This window comes from Oryzias melastigma, linkage group LG7 (genome assembly GCF_002922805.2).
Source record: "Oryzias melastigma strain HK-1 linkage group LG7, ASM292280v2, whole genome shotgun sequence".
Taxonomy (NCBI): Eukaryota; Metazoa; Chordata; class Actinopteri; order Beloniformes; family Adrianichthyidae; genus Oryzias; species Oryzias melastigma.
Genome location: NC_050518.1, coordinates 10,656,287 through 10,672,411, shown reverse-complemented (window position 1 = coordinate 10,672,411; position 16,125 = coordinate 10,656,287). Strand labels below are relative to the sequence as shown.

Genomic DNA, 16,125 nt, shown 5'->3' with positions numbered 1-16,125 from the left:
GATCATGCAGGGGTAACAGACTAATTATAGATGGTGGAATGATTCTTGCCAAAAGCAGGGAGATCCAAAGGAGCAGGTTCAGGAGAGTAGTTTGAATGCTTCTTCTTATGATCAAAGACAAAAAGAAAGTGTAATCGTGCCAGAGTTAGCTAAAAGGCTTTTTTCCCATTTGGCTGATATTATTAGGATATGATGCGGTGGAGAGTAGGTTGATGGAAGACAAAATGATGGTAGGGAATAATGTAAGAGCTACATTTTGTCTGAGCTACCCCCATCTGCCTTTTTCCCCTCAGGAATCTGTCCATTCTTTTCTCTTCTGCTCCTACTTACCCCTCCTCCTCTTCTGTTTTTTCCTCCTCCTCTTTCTGAGTGTGTGGATGGCACTCAGCACAGTGCCAGCCCACTCTCTCTCTCCCCATCAGCCTGTGTGTGTGTGTGTGTGTGCAGCCATGTGTCGGGTCAGAGACATGCATCGCTGAAAGCGTGCATGTGTGAGTGCATAGAAAAACACATTATAAAGAGGACAATGAGGGAGCTACTAGAGCTTTTCTGCATTGTGAGTATTGGAAAAGCACGTGTGTTTTTTTGTTAGTGTGGGTCTTTATTCCATTTCTACAAGTAAATGAGTGGGCATTGCTGTCAGTGTCTTTGTGACCTTGTGACCGTTGTTACCCGTTTGGAAAAGGGTTTATGTCTTCCACTTGTACGGAGCTCTTTTGTTTTGATAGTCAAACGTCAGTCGTCTTTATGAATCAGCTGTAGTGTGTCGTTTGTGTCACATTCGCCGTTACTATGTCTTTTTATTGTATTGTTTTCAAAATTAAGGCAATTTTTGGGGATTTTTAGTAAACATACTTCACATGCAGTGATTGTTTTTCATAGTAGTTTGTTGCACATTTTGCAATACATTGTGTAAATGCATGCATATCAAACGTGTAGCATGCATAAAATCTTGTCCAGAAGGGGGAGATTTGTATCCTATAAACAACGTTCTAATCTACTCATCTCATTGTGCATACTAGATATATTCCTTACATTGTAAAGGATTGACAACTAGAAAAGTCATTCATAATATCTGTTAAAGTTATGTTTTTTGCAACATGAGGGGTATTTCTTTTGCACTTTAAGAGCAATGCCCCATGGGAAAATGTGATTTTGTACCTAAAAAGATGCATTCTTAAATCTTCAAAAACCAACAGACACAAAATGTTCAGACTTTTTTTTTTCCAGGAAATCTAAATACCAATAAATCCAGCAAAAAAAAGCAAAAAAAAATTAATACAGTTGATTCAACTTCCCAATTGCAACACATTTACTAACTGAAAGACATCTATAAATAATAGTTAATTTTTCATTAAATATTTTGTTTAAAAAAAATCATTTTGCTTTTTATTAAAAAGAGTTCGGATAAAACCAGTAATTAAAATTTTTAAAACATTAACTTTTCACAATAAATATAGGAATCCTTACAATAAAGTACAGAAATAATTATTTGACTGAAAGAAATTCAGTTTAGAAGGATCTTGATGATGTTTTATTTCAGACAGATACTTTAAAAGAAGATCAAACCCATACAAGAAATATCTGAAAGACTTACTAGACCAAGACTAGACCAAATTTGATACCAACTCTTTATCATAGTCCTCTTCCCTCTCTTGATAAGTTCACATTTAGTTTCAGATACCCATATACACACACAGAACTACTAGGGGTGTAACGATTTACTTCAACAATTCCATTATATCATAATTTGTGGTTACCAATATGATTCATAATCAATATTGATTAATTTTGAACAATCCAATTTGATTCAGTTCACTGACCTGAAATTGATCCAAAACATTTTTAGCCAAAACTTCAACCAGTGTGACTCAGTGATAAATACTGGTACTGAACAGTGCAGGTGAAGTTTTCCAGATTTCTGTATTTCCTGCAAGATAATTTAGTGTAAATTATAAATGCATACAAACAAACAACAAACAAGAAAACATGAATTAATATCAAATCCATTAACATTTGAGTTTCATAATGTTCAGCCCACTGTTCTTTTTTCACATCAAATTAATCCAGAGGGAACATAATAGAACAATCTACCACACATCTACACATTGGACTGTAATGATGGATTGATGCTTTTTTGCTGCCATCATATGTGTGTTTTCCGCTGTGATGTCACTTAGTCATTTTTACATTGTACTAAAATAAACCCTACTGTGCCTCAATCCAAATGGTATTTTCCAGAATCAATTATCAATTTTTCTATTTTCAAAATGTTCTTTCAGTGCTATAGAGTCAATTCGATTCTAAGCTTACCATAAACGGATCAGTCTGGTCAGATTTTAGGAATATAAATTGATTCATCAATTAAGCAATAAATTATTACATCCCTAATAACTACACATTTAGGAAAATATTGACATGGAAACATTTAACAAATTTTTCATGTGTAAACACTAATTTTAAATCTTGTTCCACAACACATCCAAGTGCATCATTTTTCTTTACTTAAGCTTAAAAAACATTTGTGTCATCAGCAAACAAAACTAATTGTACTATGTTGGATACATTAAATAGATAATTTAGATTTAAAATAAATAATTTAGGTCCTTGCATTGACCCCTGTGGGACACCATAAACAATGTCCAAACATTAGACACAAGCACTACCTATCTTCACAAACTGCTTTCTGTTGCTTAAGTAGCTTTTAATCCAGTTATGGAATGCCATATTGTTCCAGTCTATTTAATAATATACTGTGGTTAATTGTATCAAAGGCTTTTTTGGATCAATAGATACTCCCACTGCATGTTTCTTGGTATCAGTTGTAATTTTTTCTATGACATAAATGAGGGCCAGAGATGTTGACTGATTTAATCTGAGTTTCAAATTGTTTTTCTTTATGGTTTAATGGAGCAATTCAATTTGTTATTATTATTATTAGTTGTTATTTGTGGAAGCCGCTTTCTATAAATTAACATTACTCAGATAGGATTACAAGGTCGCAAAATGTCTGAAACTCCTAACCCTCTTTTTGTTTCCTTTTGCATGTTTCTTTCTCAGGACATAAACAAACGTTTGTCTCTCCCGGCGGATATCAGGCTACCAGAGGGCTACTTGGAGAAATTTGCCATGAACAGCCCGCCTTTTGACAAGCCCATGAGCCGCAGGTTACGGCGCGCATCATTGGTCAGTACTAAATGTTCTGTTTTTATTTGCATCTCCATTCACAACTTTCCAACTGAAAGCATTCTTTTTGTCAATTCAGCTGTTCAGCTTTCTTTTAGTCTGTATTGTTGCACAACAAAACTAAGATGGCCCATCAGGTGCGTCGCACAAAATGGTCCACTAATGCCATTATACCGTCTGACATGGACATACAGAAGGAGTAGACGGAGTGATCCCCTGTTATAAACAGACGGTGCGTTATTCTTTAGAGCATACAATGGCTCAGCAGGAGCATGAAAATGAATACTGTATTATGTATCCAGGACAACAGCATTATGGGTAAGAAAGGATGGGTGTGGGGAGGGGCTCACTGTGAGACGTATCAAGACGGTATATTCTTTAGCTGTGTCTCTTCATTCTTAAAGCCCTCCTGGTGTTTCACTTGGTTTCTGTTGGCTTACGATATTATTTTCTGTAGTTATCCATGTTTTTTTCAAATGTGAAGGCATAAAGTGGGGGTGCATTCATCTTTGATTCCCTGGTTATCTTCTCCTTGCATGTGCTGTATTTTAAATCAAATTAAGCGTGCCTCACCCTCATATTTTCGTTGACAAGATTACCGAAAGCCTCGTATGTCACTGGGAAAGCTCAAAGATTAGACCATTTGTGCTGTAACTGTTAAAAAGCTTTCAGCCTTCTCTTGGTGCAGTTTGGTAGCAATGTTGATTTGATAAAGAAGGTGAAAAAAAAGGATATATAAAGTGGAAATTAGACGTTAGAGTTGTCTGCGGGGTAAACAAGCGTCATTTTCGTAGGTTTGTCTACCTGTGTGCTGCTGTGTATTTCTGAGGTTGTTTTATGCATGTGATGTAATAGCTAAATCAATAATTCAGTATCAGTGTCAGACTCATCTGCTGCAGCTCCTCTCATGAGTGGGATTACACCACAGGACACCTTGAAGTGAGCTGGCAAACAGGGCGGAGAGGTGGGAAAACGATACAAAAGGGAAAAAGAGGAGAACACTCAGAGCTTGTATGACACCGGGCCATTAAGGGCTAATGAAAAAGGGGAAAAAATGCAAGCAAATAAAAATGTCCCATAACCAAAAGTGATGAGCTTTTATAAAAGTGGAAATTGCAGGAATTTCCGCTCTGACAATGGTACATATTTTCCACAGCTCTTACTTTTGCCTGTTTAGACACAAGAGGATGTTCATATTGCTCGCTTTTTTGCCTTTCACCCGAGCCAATCATCTACATCTATTTCTTTCCTTTTTCCCCTCATCAGACCTTCTCTTTGGTCCTCTTTCCTGGTAGCTTCAACCTCAGCATCCTCTTACCAACATAGTTATTCTCCCTCCTCTCAGTGTGTCTAAACCATCTGAATATGGAGTCTCTGCATTTATCTCCAAAACATCTAACATGAGTATACCCTCTGATAGATTCATTCCTGATCCTCCTAATCCTCATCACTCCCAAAGAGAACCTCAACATCTTCAGTTTATCAACCTCCAACTCTGTCTCCTGTGTCTAAACCAGGGGTCTGCAAACTTTAACAGTAAAAGTGCCATTTAGGCTTGTTTTCTGCTAATAAAAACTTAGTTGGAGCCACAAAGTCTTATTTTGACACTCCTGTGTATTCATTACAATGTATTTTTTAACAATAAATATTAATTATGTGTATATTAATTATTAATTATGCTTATTTTGTGGCATGAATAAAAACAAAAAATATAAAAAAAACTTGGACTCTCGCAACATGTGAAATTATTTTTACGTTTGACAGAAGCTCCTATGATTTCCTTTCAAAATAATAGACGCTTTGTGCCAGAGAGCATCAGACGATATGTTCTTTAAATTAATAAAGGATCAGACTTTTTACCAAAGTTTTGCTAGAGCAAACAAGACCCATTTAAGTCAGCTGGGATGTAAAACTTTTACAAAGTTTCATCTATCTTCAAGGTGCACCTCAGCCATAAATGTATAACTTAACTACTGTATTTTCCGGAGTACAAGTCACAGTTTTTTTTTCATAGTTTAGTCAGGGGTGCAACTTATACTCAAGAGCAACTTATTATTATTATTTTTTTTACATAAATAGGCTCATATATTTGTTATTTTCCCAATAAACATCAGTTGTCTTTTATTGGTTGTTTCTTCTAACAGCCACTAGAGGGCGCTGCATCTGAGTATAAGTATTTGCTACTGACAGTGGCAGAAGAAGTGTTGTCCAAAACAAACATGGAAGAGAATCTAATTGTTCTCCACTTAAACTTTGATATTTTTCTCATACAGTTCAAAATATTAGTATTATTGTATTTATTTGTCACTTTTCTCCCAAAAGTACGACTTATACTCCAGAGTGATTTATACTCTGGAAAATATGGAAATCTAGATTAATTAAATGCTAATTTAATAACCCTTACTTAAAAAAACTATTATTTTATTTTTACTTAGCCAGAGAGCCACTATGAAGAGGTACAGAGCCACAAGTAGCTCCAGAGCTGCAGGTTGCATACCTCTGGTCTAAACCAACATCATGGCTGCTCTCACCACAGTCTTCTACACATTTGCTTTGATTCTCGGTGACACTCTTTTGTCACACATCACACCTGAAACATTCCTTTACCTATCCCAACCTGTCCCCTGCTCTCACTATAGATCACAATGTCATCTGCAAACACCATGAACCACATAGATATACGTATTAACCTCATCTGTCAGTCACCATATCACCACAACAAACAAGAAGAAGCTCAAATCTAATCCTTGTTGCAGTCCCACCTCTACCTTGGACTCCTCTTCTCAGGCATCCACTCACTCTTTGAGATCTTGCTAAACAGTCAGAAACTCTTCTGACTCTTCTAAACACTTAAACACCTCCGTATATGTGTGTTGTTAGGACCAACTGTCTTTAAATTCTTCCTCATCTTCCTTACTGATGTTATTACTTCCTGCTCCACCTCTTCTAGTCTCTGCTCTCCAACATTAGCCTCGTTCATCAGCTCTTCAAAGTTCTCCTTCCATGTCTCCATCACACTTGAGGAACCTGTCATCCAGGTTCCATGCTGCTCATCCTCTGTCTTCCTTATCTTTACAGATCAACCTCTCCCTTCTGTCTGGCCAACTCATACATCTTTTTGTATTGCCTTTGTCACGTCCACCATAATCTATGTTTTTCATATAAAAAAACGGTTGTCGTTATGCAGTAAAATAGCAATTTTTTTCAATTTCTCATTATAAACATGACATTCACTTTAATTCATTTATTATAGACATAAAATTACTTTTCACTGAACTCAGAAAGCAGATACATTCCATCAATAAAATGATTTATTCTCTTTTTCTTTGCTTTTGTTTGGCTGAATGTCAAAATGTTTTTCAATTTTATTCCTCGTTATACTCTGAAATGTCAGAAATGGTGTTTATCCAGAAGGCGTCTGAAATATTCATAACAGCAAGTAAAACGTGCTTAAGTAACAAACTGTCCATCCCATGCTAACTTGAATCTTAGCTGCAGACATATTTGTTCATACATTGCTGGAGTCTTATCTTTCTCTTCAATTCTTGCTGTTATCAAGCCAAACACGTGTTCAGGTTCTTTGCTGTGACTTTGTGTTGTTTTATTTTTGTCTCTAAAACTTGCTTTGACCCAGTTTTGCTGAGTAAGCTCACTGGAGCGTTGGGAATGATATGAACCCGTTGCCATCAAACGTATACACACACACTCACACACAGGAGCAAATTGTTCCCCGAGATTTCTGTAACCAGCTTTTAATAGCAAATGCTTCTTATTTTTGGCTTTCTTTGTTTTAAAGACACTTTTGGCGCGTAGGAGAGGCCTCACAATTATTTTAAAGAGTAGGATGAAGGGAGGGGAGGTAGCCAGAATGTTCGGTTTTAATTTTAAACGTGTGTGAGGGTTTGTTTGCTCGTGAGACCAGCTTCGTGCCAAAAGAGCAGCACGGCTCAGCAACACCTCTGACAGACACTGTAGAAAAAGCAGACAAAAGCAGCACTTTAAGATTCAGAGAGCACATCTATTTTTCTCTATGTGAATATTCTATTTTGTTCTTCGCACATACTCTGCACATCCTTACTTCTTCTGTAATTATTCTCGGCAGTTTAATCCTCTAGCACTATATTTGTACGGCTGCGACACCCAACAAAGTTTGTTCAGACGTACACACTGACTCACCTCGGCGTGTTGTTTTGCGTCATCTCATATCCAAGCTCGCTCTGATGTTAGTTTTCAGGGATGCCTTTAAAGAGATCACATGCTTCAACAGCTAACTTGGTCACTTGGATGGCCCCCTCCCCAACACACACACTCAGCCATGAAAGGAAGATGTGAGGCTGCACAGACATGAACACAACTGAAGCATAGTTAAAGCCTCTTTAATAGAGATAGAAATATAAATGAGGACAGGTAACAAGCAGGGGATGCAAGGAAAAGGGCCTGTGGATCTCGCAGCTTGACTTAGCTATAATCATTTATAATTCATAACTTAAAACCCAGGAAAAGCATAAATTATACACGCTGCATTTGAGTTGGGGCTTGGATTGATTCAGCATTTATTCCTGTCACAATGACTTCCTGTGGCAGCTGACAGTAGAATCGAAGTAAAGCATTAAAAAGTCATGAAACAGGTGCAGTAAAGTAAGTTCCAACTCTCGTATACTTGAGCCATAAAATTCTGATGCAAATCGAGCATGTGCCTGTTTACAGGTTTTAATGACACCTTTGGCCTCAACGGGTTAATCGTCAGCCGTCTGCATTTATCAGATGCAGCTTCCTGGAAAAAAAAAATCCTTGACCCAGACAAGTAATGATCACTTACAGTTATCCCTGCAATTTGCACCTACTGTATGTGTCAACAGGAACCTCACAGGAACAGTCCTCTGAGATTAGTGCGCTTATAATTGGAGCATAAATTGTTTTATTGACAAACGTTTGCAGAGATGTCAAGAATGGAGAAACTGAGTTCAGATATGGGCACACATGAGACCTGGTGGCTGTAAGACCTCTTTTAAAATGAAGCAACACTGTGTTGTGGAGATATCCTTTCTTTAAATCTGTGTCCGACTCTAAGCTGACTCTAACTATTTGTTGTTTTTCTCTTTCATCTTGTCTTTTGTAGTCAGAAATTGGCTTTGGGAAACTTGAAACTTACATCAAACTGGACAAATTAGGGGAGGTGAGATCAGCGATAACGAACGTATCCATCATCATCAATTATCGTAAATGCATTTGTGACTCGTTCTCCATCCGTGCAGGGCACCTACGCTACGGTGTTTAAAGGCCGAAGTAAATTAACCGATAATTTAGTTGCTTTGAAAGAGATTCGCCTGGAGCATGAGGAGGGAGCACCCTGCACAGCCATCCGAGAAGGTACTGAACCACCACCCACAATCTGAAGCTGGTATTTATAGGTAGTTATTTATTAGTAGTTAGTGAAAATGGTACAGAATCTTATGCTTCTACTCACTTTTTCACTGATTATCTCTGATTGTTCATTTCCTCTTACAGTGTCTCTACTCAAAGATTTAAAACACGCCAATATTGTCACGTTGCATGACATCATCCACACTGACAAGTGCCTGACTCTTGTGTTTGAGTACCTGGTAAATATAAGTAGAATATTTATGTATCTATGTGTTACTAAAAGTCTGGACTTTGCCATCATCTACTTTGTTTCTTTACCAGGAAAAGGATCTCAAGCAGTATATGGACGACTGTGGGAATATCATGAGTGTTCATAATGTAAAGGTAGATATCAAATGTTGCAAAAAACACAAAAAATGTACTTTGAATTATTATTTTATTTATAATTGAGTCTTTTTTTCCCTTTTAGATCTTTTTGTATCAGCTTCTAAGAGGTCTGGCATACTGCCACAGAAGAAAGGTCCTCCACAGAGACCTCAAACCCCAGAACTTGCTTATCAGTGAAAAAGGAGAACTAAAACTGGCAGACTTTGGTAAATCACTCTCGCACAAATTAGAATTTCTTAGTCATTGTGGACAAAGATATGTTAATAAATAATCTTAGGTTTTGAAAACTCTGGTAATTAATTTTTAATCTGAACCTCCTTGTTAGACCCACATACCTTTTTAGTTTTATGCAAATACCCACCCAATGCTGCCCCCTGTTGGTATGTTTGGGAAAGATGGCATACATTACCCTCACACTCTTGGGGTTTTCTTAGATTAAATGGGTTGAGCTGAGATTTAATCACATTTTCTCAAACAAGACATTATTTGAACTGTTTGAATGTGGTTTGATTGATATTGAAGTAAAAATGTAAAAGTCCAAATGATTACGATTTATTTCCTTTTGTTTTACTTTGCTGGAATTCAGGCTTGGCTCGGGCTAAATCGGTTCCGACAAAAACCTACTCCAACGAGGTGGTGACGTTATGGTATCGTCCTCCAGATGTTCTCCTGGGCTCCACTGAGTACTCTACTCCCATTGATATGTGGTGAGCAAATTCTGCCTAAAAACGACTTACAGCAGCATCACTCACGTTTGTTGTTGACTTATGTCACTGCGGTATCAGACTAATCAATGATTTAACAGTTTATTTTGTCCTTGGATTCCTAAAGCACTTTTGTTATTTGATATTTTGGTTAGGTTAGGTTGTGATTAGCTTGAGGAAAAATCAGCTTGTAAATTTCAATACAGAATCTAAGAAGAAACTGTGATTTTGTTAAAGACCCACTTAACTGAAAATAGTGTTTTTGATGTTTTTAACATGTTCTTGTGGCATTTTTTTTAATAATGGAGGAGTTAAATAAAGAAAAAAAATCAACTTAAAATTGCATTTCTTAGTATTTCTTTATTCAAATCGTTGTAAATCAGAAGCAGACAAAGAATTCTGTTCGTAGTTGTGATGTAGAAGTTACTATGAGAGCCATTCGTGCTTTTCTCCATTCTGATTCACTTGGAGACAACTAGTTCCATCTTTGTATCCCTTATCTGAGCTGGCATCTGGTTAAAAACTGTACGGCTGTATAACTCCAATATTGTTCACCATTTTTGTTCCACTGATAGTGTTAGGTTGAGGGTGTGAGTGGCTGAAAGCTAGCGGGAAAGTATGTAAACAGATGGATGATGGGAAATGTAGATGGGCTTACTCCAGGGGAGTCAAACTCACAAATCTCACAGTTTTAGTATTTCTCACACTATTAAAACAAATAAAACCTTTCATTGACGGCTAATTTTGAGAGATACCATGTGATTCTTATTTTGTTTCTTAATCAGTGCCTCTGTTCTTTGTCCAGGGGTGTGGGCTGTATATTCTATGAGATGATCACAGGCCGGCCTCTCTTCCCCGGATCTACTGTGGAGGATGAGCTTCACCTCATATTCCGCGTCCTCGGTGAGTCCTGTATATCATTCCTGACTTTATGTGGTTTTCCCCTACACACATCTGTGGACTGATTCACTCATTCTTCTCATAACAGGCACTCCCACAGAAAAGACTTGGCCCGGCATCACCACCAGCGAAGAGTTCAAGACCTACAATTTTCCTCTCTACCGCGCAGAACCCCTCGTCAATCACGCACCCAGGTATGCAGAGATTGATGTGTGCGTGTGTTGTTCGTGAAATATAGAAGCGGTAGGAACTCCAGCAAACACTTCTTTCTCTTGTTTTTGGTTACAGAATAGACAGTGATGGCCACGATTTGCTGTCAAAGCTCCTTCAGGTGCAGTACATAGTTGTTTATTGATGGCAAAAACCTCCACGAGATTTCACTGCATGAAACATTAACGCCGCTTGTCTGCATGTCTGCAGTTTGAAGCAAAGAACCGAGTTTCAGCCGAGGACGCTCTGAGACACTCGTATTTCAGGAGTCTAGGGGAGCAGGTGCAAACACTGCCTGACAGTGAGTACACATCGACTGATCCAAATGTTCTCTTTGCAAACGCACTGCCTATAATTAATCTCTTTTTTTTTTTTTCAAGCTGCTTCCATTTTTTCTGTAAAAGGAATTCAGCTTCAGAAAGATCCAGGGAAGAGATCTTCAGTCCATCCAGAATCAAGTAAGTCCTCCCACGATCAAAAAGAATGGAAGTATTTGACAAATGAAGAGAAGGAACTCGAAGCTTTATGCTGCTCCCTGTCTGCCTCCTCTTCACTCTCTTCTGAGCGTTGGTTTTTCCGTGATCTCTCGTGGCACTGTGTGGTTGTGATACAAATGATGCTCAATAACTGGGCGGATTAAGCTATAAAAACCCAGAGTTTCACTGCCAGCAAAGCAAACTGCCTCACACTCAGTACACACAGTATAATCTTTAATGCTTAACTTTTGACCTTTTGCTCTGTTTACATCCTGCTGGAAACAAATACTCCTGCTGCTGTCATTCCTTTTAAGATACCTCGTTTTATATTTTAGGCTTAAGTTTTCTTAAACATTAATTTTAATCACCCACAGACCAATCTGCACAGTCATTAAATAAACTTTCTAGGTTTTAGTAAATTCCATGACTTGTTTTAAGGTAATTTGAAACTCTACCTTTTTGTTAAAATTTCATTTATTTATTTATGTATTCATTAGTTTTGACTGGAAGGACTCATGACTCAGTTTTATTCATTATTTTTTTAAGTATTAAGATGATTTTAGTTTATAAGAAAACATTTTTATTTAGAAAAATTGAACCAAAACCTCAGTTTTTCATGTTATTCTGATGACTATAAACCCTGGATCTATTTTACAATTTAATTAAATTTGAAAAAAATGTTACAGCCTTTAAAACACTTAAAATTAGCTATAAATGTGGCATGTTTGAATTGATTTAAAACAGATTTGTTTTTGCAACTAACCCTGCGTCAGTCATTGTTGATTAGCTGGATTGAGTGATCCCAGTTTCTGATTGACTAAACCCGCCTAATCCAGGTGGTTAGCTGCTGCAAAACAAGCAGAGCAGCATATCTCATGAAGAACAGGGTTAGAGATCCTGATTTAAGATGATTTGTTTCCCACTCCAATCATCTTTTGATCTATTTTAAAAGCGTTCCAAGTGATCTTTAATCTTCCACTAGCTCACAACCCCAAGCTAACATTAGTGCAGCAACAAAAATGGCCTTCTTGCTCCCCTCCTCAGCAAAGTGAGGGGGGAGGGGCTCTGCACCATTGGTCCCGCCCACAACTTAGAGGCTAATTTCTAAAGAACTACTGCCGCTCTGCAGAAACGTATGTCCTAGAAAATGACAGTTTTTTTTCATTTGGACCTAACTATTAGGGTTTTTTGGCAATAAATCATTTTTAAATATTAAAGGGTTTTCTTTCAAGTACTATAGACATTGGAAATTTTCATTTTTGTCAACATACACTCTGTGTATCGCTTGTGTCTCCAGCATCTGCTTTGATTTACTTCAGTGTTCCTGTCTTGAATCATAGTCTCAGTGTGTTTATGTGTCTCCTTTTCTGATTTCATTGCCTCTTTATCATACTCCTCCAAACTGTCCCTTCTCTTTGGAACCTTTACTCTCTTCTTTCATCTTTTCTCTAATTCGTTCTCTGATCTCTCTTATGTGCCTGCATCTTCCTTCTCTGTCACACCTCAATCCTCTCATCCTTCCCTTTTCCCCGTGACCTTAAAAAGTGGTGGCCCATAAGCTAGGCTCCGCACCCTCGCAGTACTTCCAGAGAGAGACTACCAATCCCAGGGCTCAGAGTCACAATCTCTCCTCCACTTCCACTGGCTGAGTGGCCCCTGCCATTCTGGTAAATACTGTCTTTCTTTCTGCCTTTATTCTGTTCAGCTTTTCTTTTCTTTTCTTTTCTTTTCTTTTTGTTGTTTGCTCGGCTTTTCTCATTTTTTTTCACCTTACATGTTGCTCTGAAACTTGCTGAGCTTCACTGAATCTCATCACCTTCCTCCTCCTCCTCTTTTGTATTTTCCAAATTCAAATGAGCTCAAACATAGGATTCATTAAACTCACACATCTGATCACATGAGCCACTTCTGTTTCAGGGTTCAGCAGAGCCACTTTTTTTAATTTTTATTTTTAAAGCAAAGAGCGTGATCACCAGGAGTCATGTGACTCTTCTTACTTTCAGTCCTGTTTAGGTTTTTTCAGCGAGAGATGTAGCATTGTCACGAGGCTGCAAGTAAGGGGTTGGTGAAGCATGAGTTTGACTAGTTGCTCTTTCAGTAGCGTGGTTGAGTGCTGTGCAGCTTTAGTTCTGTGTTTGACAATGAATGGTAAGTATCACAGACACACATGCACACAGATGTGTGATTCTACATGGTCCCATGGGTGGAGGTTTTTACTTCCCCTTCTTCTGTTTTATGATTTTAAGTGTTTTGATTGAAAGATATTATTAGTTCACAATAGGTTTTTGTCAAGTTTCCAGATATTTTACAATATCATCTCTGGTTATGAGTAATGAGGATGATGTCCAAATTGCTTTTACAATCCAAGTCACTAGATAGTCCTGCGCTACATAGTTTTTTAGTAGTTAAGGATAAGGATGGGAATTCAGATATAGCCCATTATTTTTCTTAAACAGGGATTCTTGGTAAAAACCATTTTTCTTACCCCTTTGACAGAGTTTTTTGTTTATTTCAAGAAATTAAATGTTAAGATTTTTTGCTGTAATTTTAGGGTGCCTGTTTTTGCAGTGTATCAAATATTTGCCCCTTTATAAAGCCTCTAATTTGCTAGGAGGGTTGTTTTTTTTCTATTTGGTATAAAATGTTTGAAGAAGTGTGGATTGAATTTGATTTATTATTAAATTGCATATTTTTCAAAAATAAAAACTACAAAGATTTGTCAGCTTGATGCTGAAAATGGTTTTCCTTGAAGATGCTTTGGTTTGAACTGACTAACCTGTGAGGAGACTTTGTGCATTCAGAGCAGCAACATTCTGTTGTTTCACTTAGTAGATGCAAAATTAAAATTATTCATATAAAATTCATTTTTTATATCTCTCATAAAAAAAGTGTAGTTTTCTTTTATGTCTTTACAAATGTTTGCATTTAATCTGGAAGGAATTACATTTTTTTAATTTCAGCTCCAGATAACTCACTTGATTTTAAAATGACTTTTATTAAAATGTATTTTTATTTTAAAACCGCTCAAGTTCAGTCACTTATTAAATTTGCTCTTGTATTTAATTGAATTTATTCTTGCAGCTCTAAATGTACAGCGTTTCCTGGTTTGTAGTGTTTAGGTTGTGTTTGTGGCATGAAGTGAGTGACTTTGCAGCTTCTTCGAAAGTTTTATATTTGTCCAAAATGATTCCTAACTGTGTCTTTCTCTCCTGTGTGTGTCCTTCTCAGCCCAGGGGAAGAGCAGGAGGCAGAGTGTGTTGTTTTAGTGCTGGCAGGAGCGATGAGAGGAGGACAGCGATACATGGAGGAGTCACGGATTCACTGACCCTGCCACACACACACACACACAAACTGGAATACTGAAGCACATCCTGCCACATAGAAAGACACACACACCTGTGAAAAAGTTAAATCAAACAGAAAACCACACAAACGTAAACCTTAAGGAACAAGGACTCTGCTCAGCCCCGAACATGAATAGCAGAGGAAATGAGGTTGTTCGTAAAGCTGGAAGAGAAATAGGAGAAAATGTCTCCTTGCTGCTGCTACTGCTGCCCAGAAGAGGGCAGCACTAGGATGGGAGCTGACTTGGTTTTGAAGTATATTTTACTGTATCAGTGAGCTGTAAAGATGGAGGAGCTGAACACAAGCCAAAGGCAAGGAGAGAAACAGGTTCCCCCCTTTCACTCTCTTGTGTTTTTTCAAACTATTGTGCATAAACAGACTGAGCTGCAGAACTGCTTCTTTTTCTTAACAGCCTGAATCCCCAAGTATTTACACCCCAGCACTAAAGGTTTGCCTAACCTCTCGACCCTTTATTACAGACAAGATCCTTCTTTCCATCCTTTTCTGTTATGCTTTTGTCTTTTTTTGTGATTGTTTTAAACATCTTAAACACTCATTCACACTTGGAGTGTGAAAATCCTTGGAGTTTACAAAGATGAACTGTTGCACCTTATGTCCTGCAAAGGTCAAGGCGGTCGTCAGTCTGGAAGCTCGTCAGTCGTGGTGGCAGAGAGGGGAAAAAAGAGGAAAACCCTTTTAAAGAGACAAAAAATGTTACAACGTGCTGCACTACTTCACCGCTTTGCAATGAACACTGCTGTTGTCACACTGCTCCTCATTTATGAGCCGTGTATGACCTTCTTCAAGATGCCGAAGAAGAGGACTAGGAAGTGTGCGAGTCTTCACCTGTTCATCCCTCTCCTCCTTCCCCTTGACTGAACTGAGAAGTTGTCTTAAGAAGTTGTTGGGTGGCGTACCTTGTCTCTTTGCACCTGATTTTACCTCCATTACCTATAGAAAACCCTTGATCTGTACATTTAAAAAAACTTTTTTTCTAATACAAAAAATATATGTATATATGATTACGTTTTACTTTTGTCAGAAGCAATGATATTTCCAGGATGCTGTTCTCAGTCTGCACAGGGTGGGCGACTGGCTGGGCACGTGTTGCACATTCCTTGAGCTCAGGACTTATTGCTTGTGTTGTTTTGTTGGTGATCTGAGATGCAGATGGTCTTGTGTGTGTCGAGCCCTCCTCTATTTGATGGATTGTTTAAAAAAAAAAAAATTCTTGGCACCAACTTATGAGTTTTTGGCGTCATCCATTTTTTGTTTCATTTGACCATGATGTCACTGTTCCGGAACCTGTCATCTCTTTAGGCATGTTTGTGTATTTGACATGATTTTACATTGTTCTGGGAAATGGCTGCTGCAGGAAAAATGAATACCTCCATAAAGTCTTGCATGGCACATAATATTATATGATTTCACTCCCAGATACACATGCTCACTTGAAGACTGTACCAAAAATGATCCAGCTGCAGTGCAGCGGTGCGGCGGGCTGGCAGGAAACGATAAAAATCTGACTGTTGAAATTGGTATGTTCTGATTGG

General features: G+C 37.9%; 1 protein-coding gene across 8 annotated transcripts in view; it reads left to right on the top strand.

Annotated features, from left to right (window-relative positions):
- LOC112159609 (cyclin-dependent kinase 17) overlaps window positions 1-15,800 on the top strand; it is a 40,436-nt gene extending 24,636 nt beyond the window's left edge. For 4 of the 8 annotated variants that reach the window (XM_036212751.1, XM_036212750.1, XM_036212749.1 and 1 more), the window contains 13 exons: window positions 3,061-3,186; window positions 8,306-8,362; window positions 8,442-8,556; window positions 8,695-8,789; window positions 8,872-8,934; window positions 9,020-9,143; window positions 9,524-9,644; window positions 10,447-10,544; window positions 10,630-10,735; window positions 10,830-10,872; window positions 10,962-11,052; window positions 11,132-11,209; window positions 12,773-14,444. In XM_036212751.1, coding sequence (XP_036068644.1) covers window positions 3,061-3,186; window positions 8,306-8,362; window positions 8,442-8,556; window positions 8,695-8,789; window positions 8,872-8,934; window positions 9,020-9,143; window positions 9,524-9,644; window positions 10,447-10,544; window positions 10,630-10,735; window positions 10,830-10,872; window positions 10,962-11,052; window positions 11,132-11,209; window positions 12,773-12,876 — 1,221 coding nt within the window. In that variant the 3' untranslated portion in view covers window positions 12,877-14,444. The other 4 variants (XM_024293800.2, XM_024293804.2, XM_024293797.2 and 1 more) reach the window with 3 other exon arrangements.
- The last annotated feature ends 325 nt before the right edge of the window (window positions 15,801-16,125 follow it).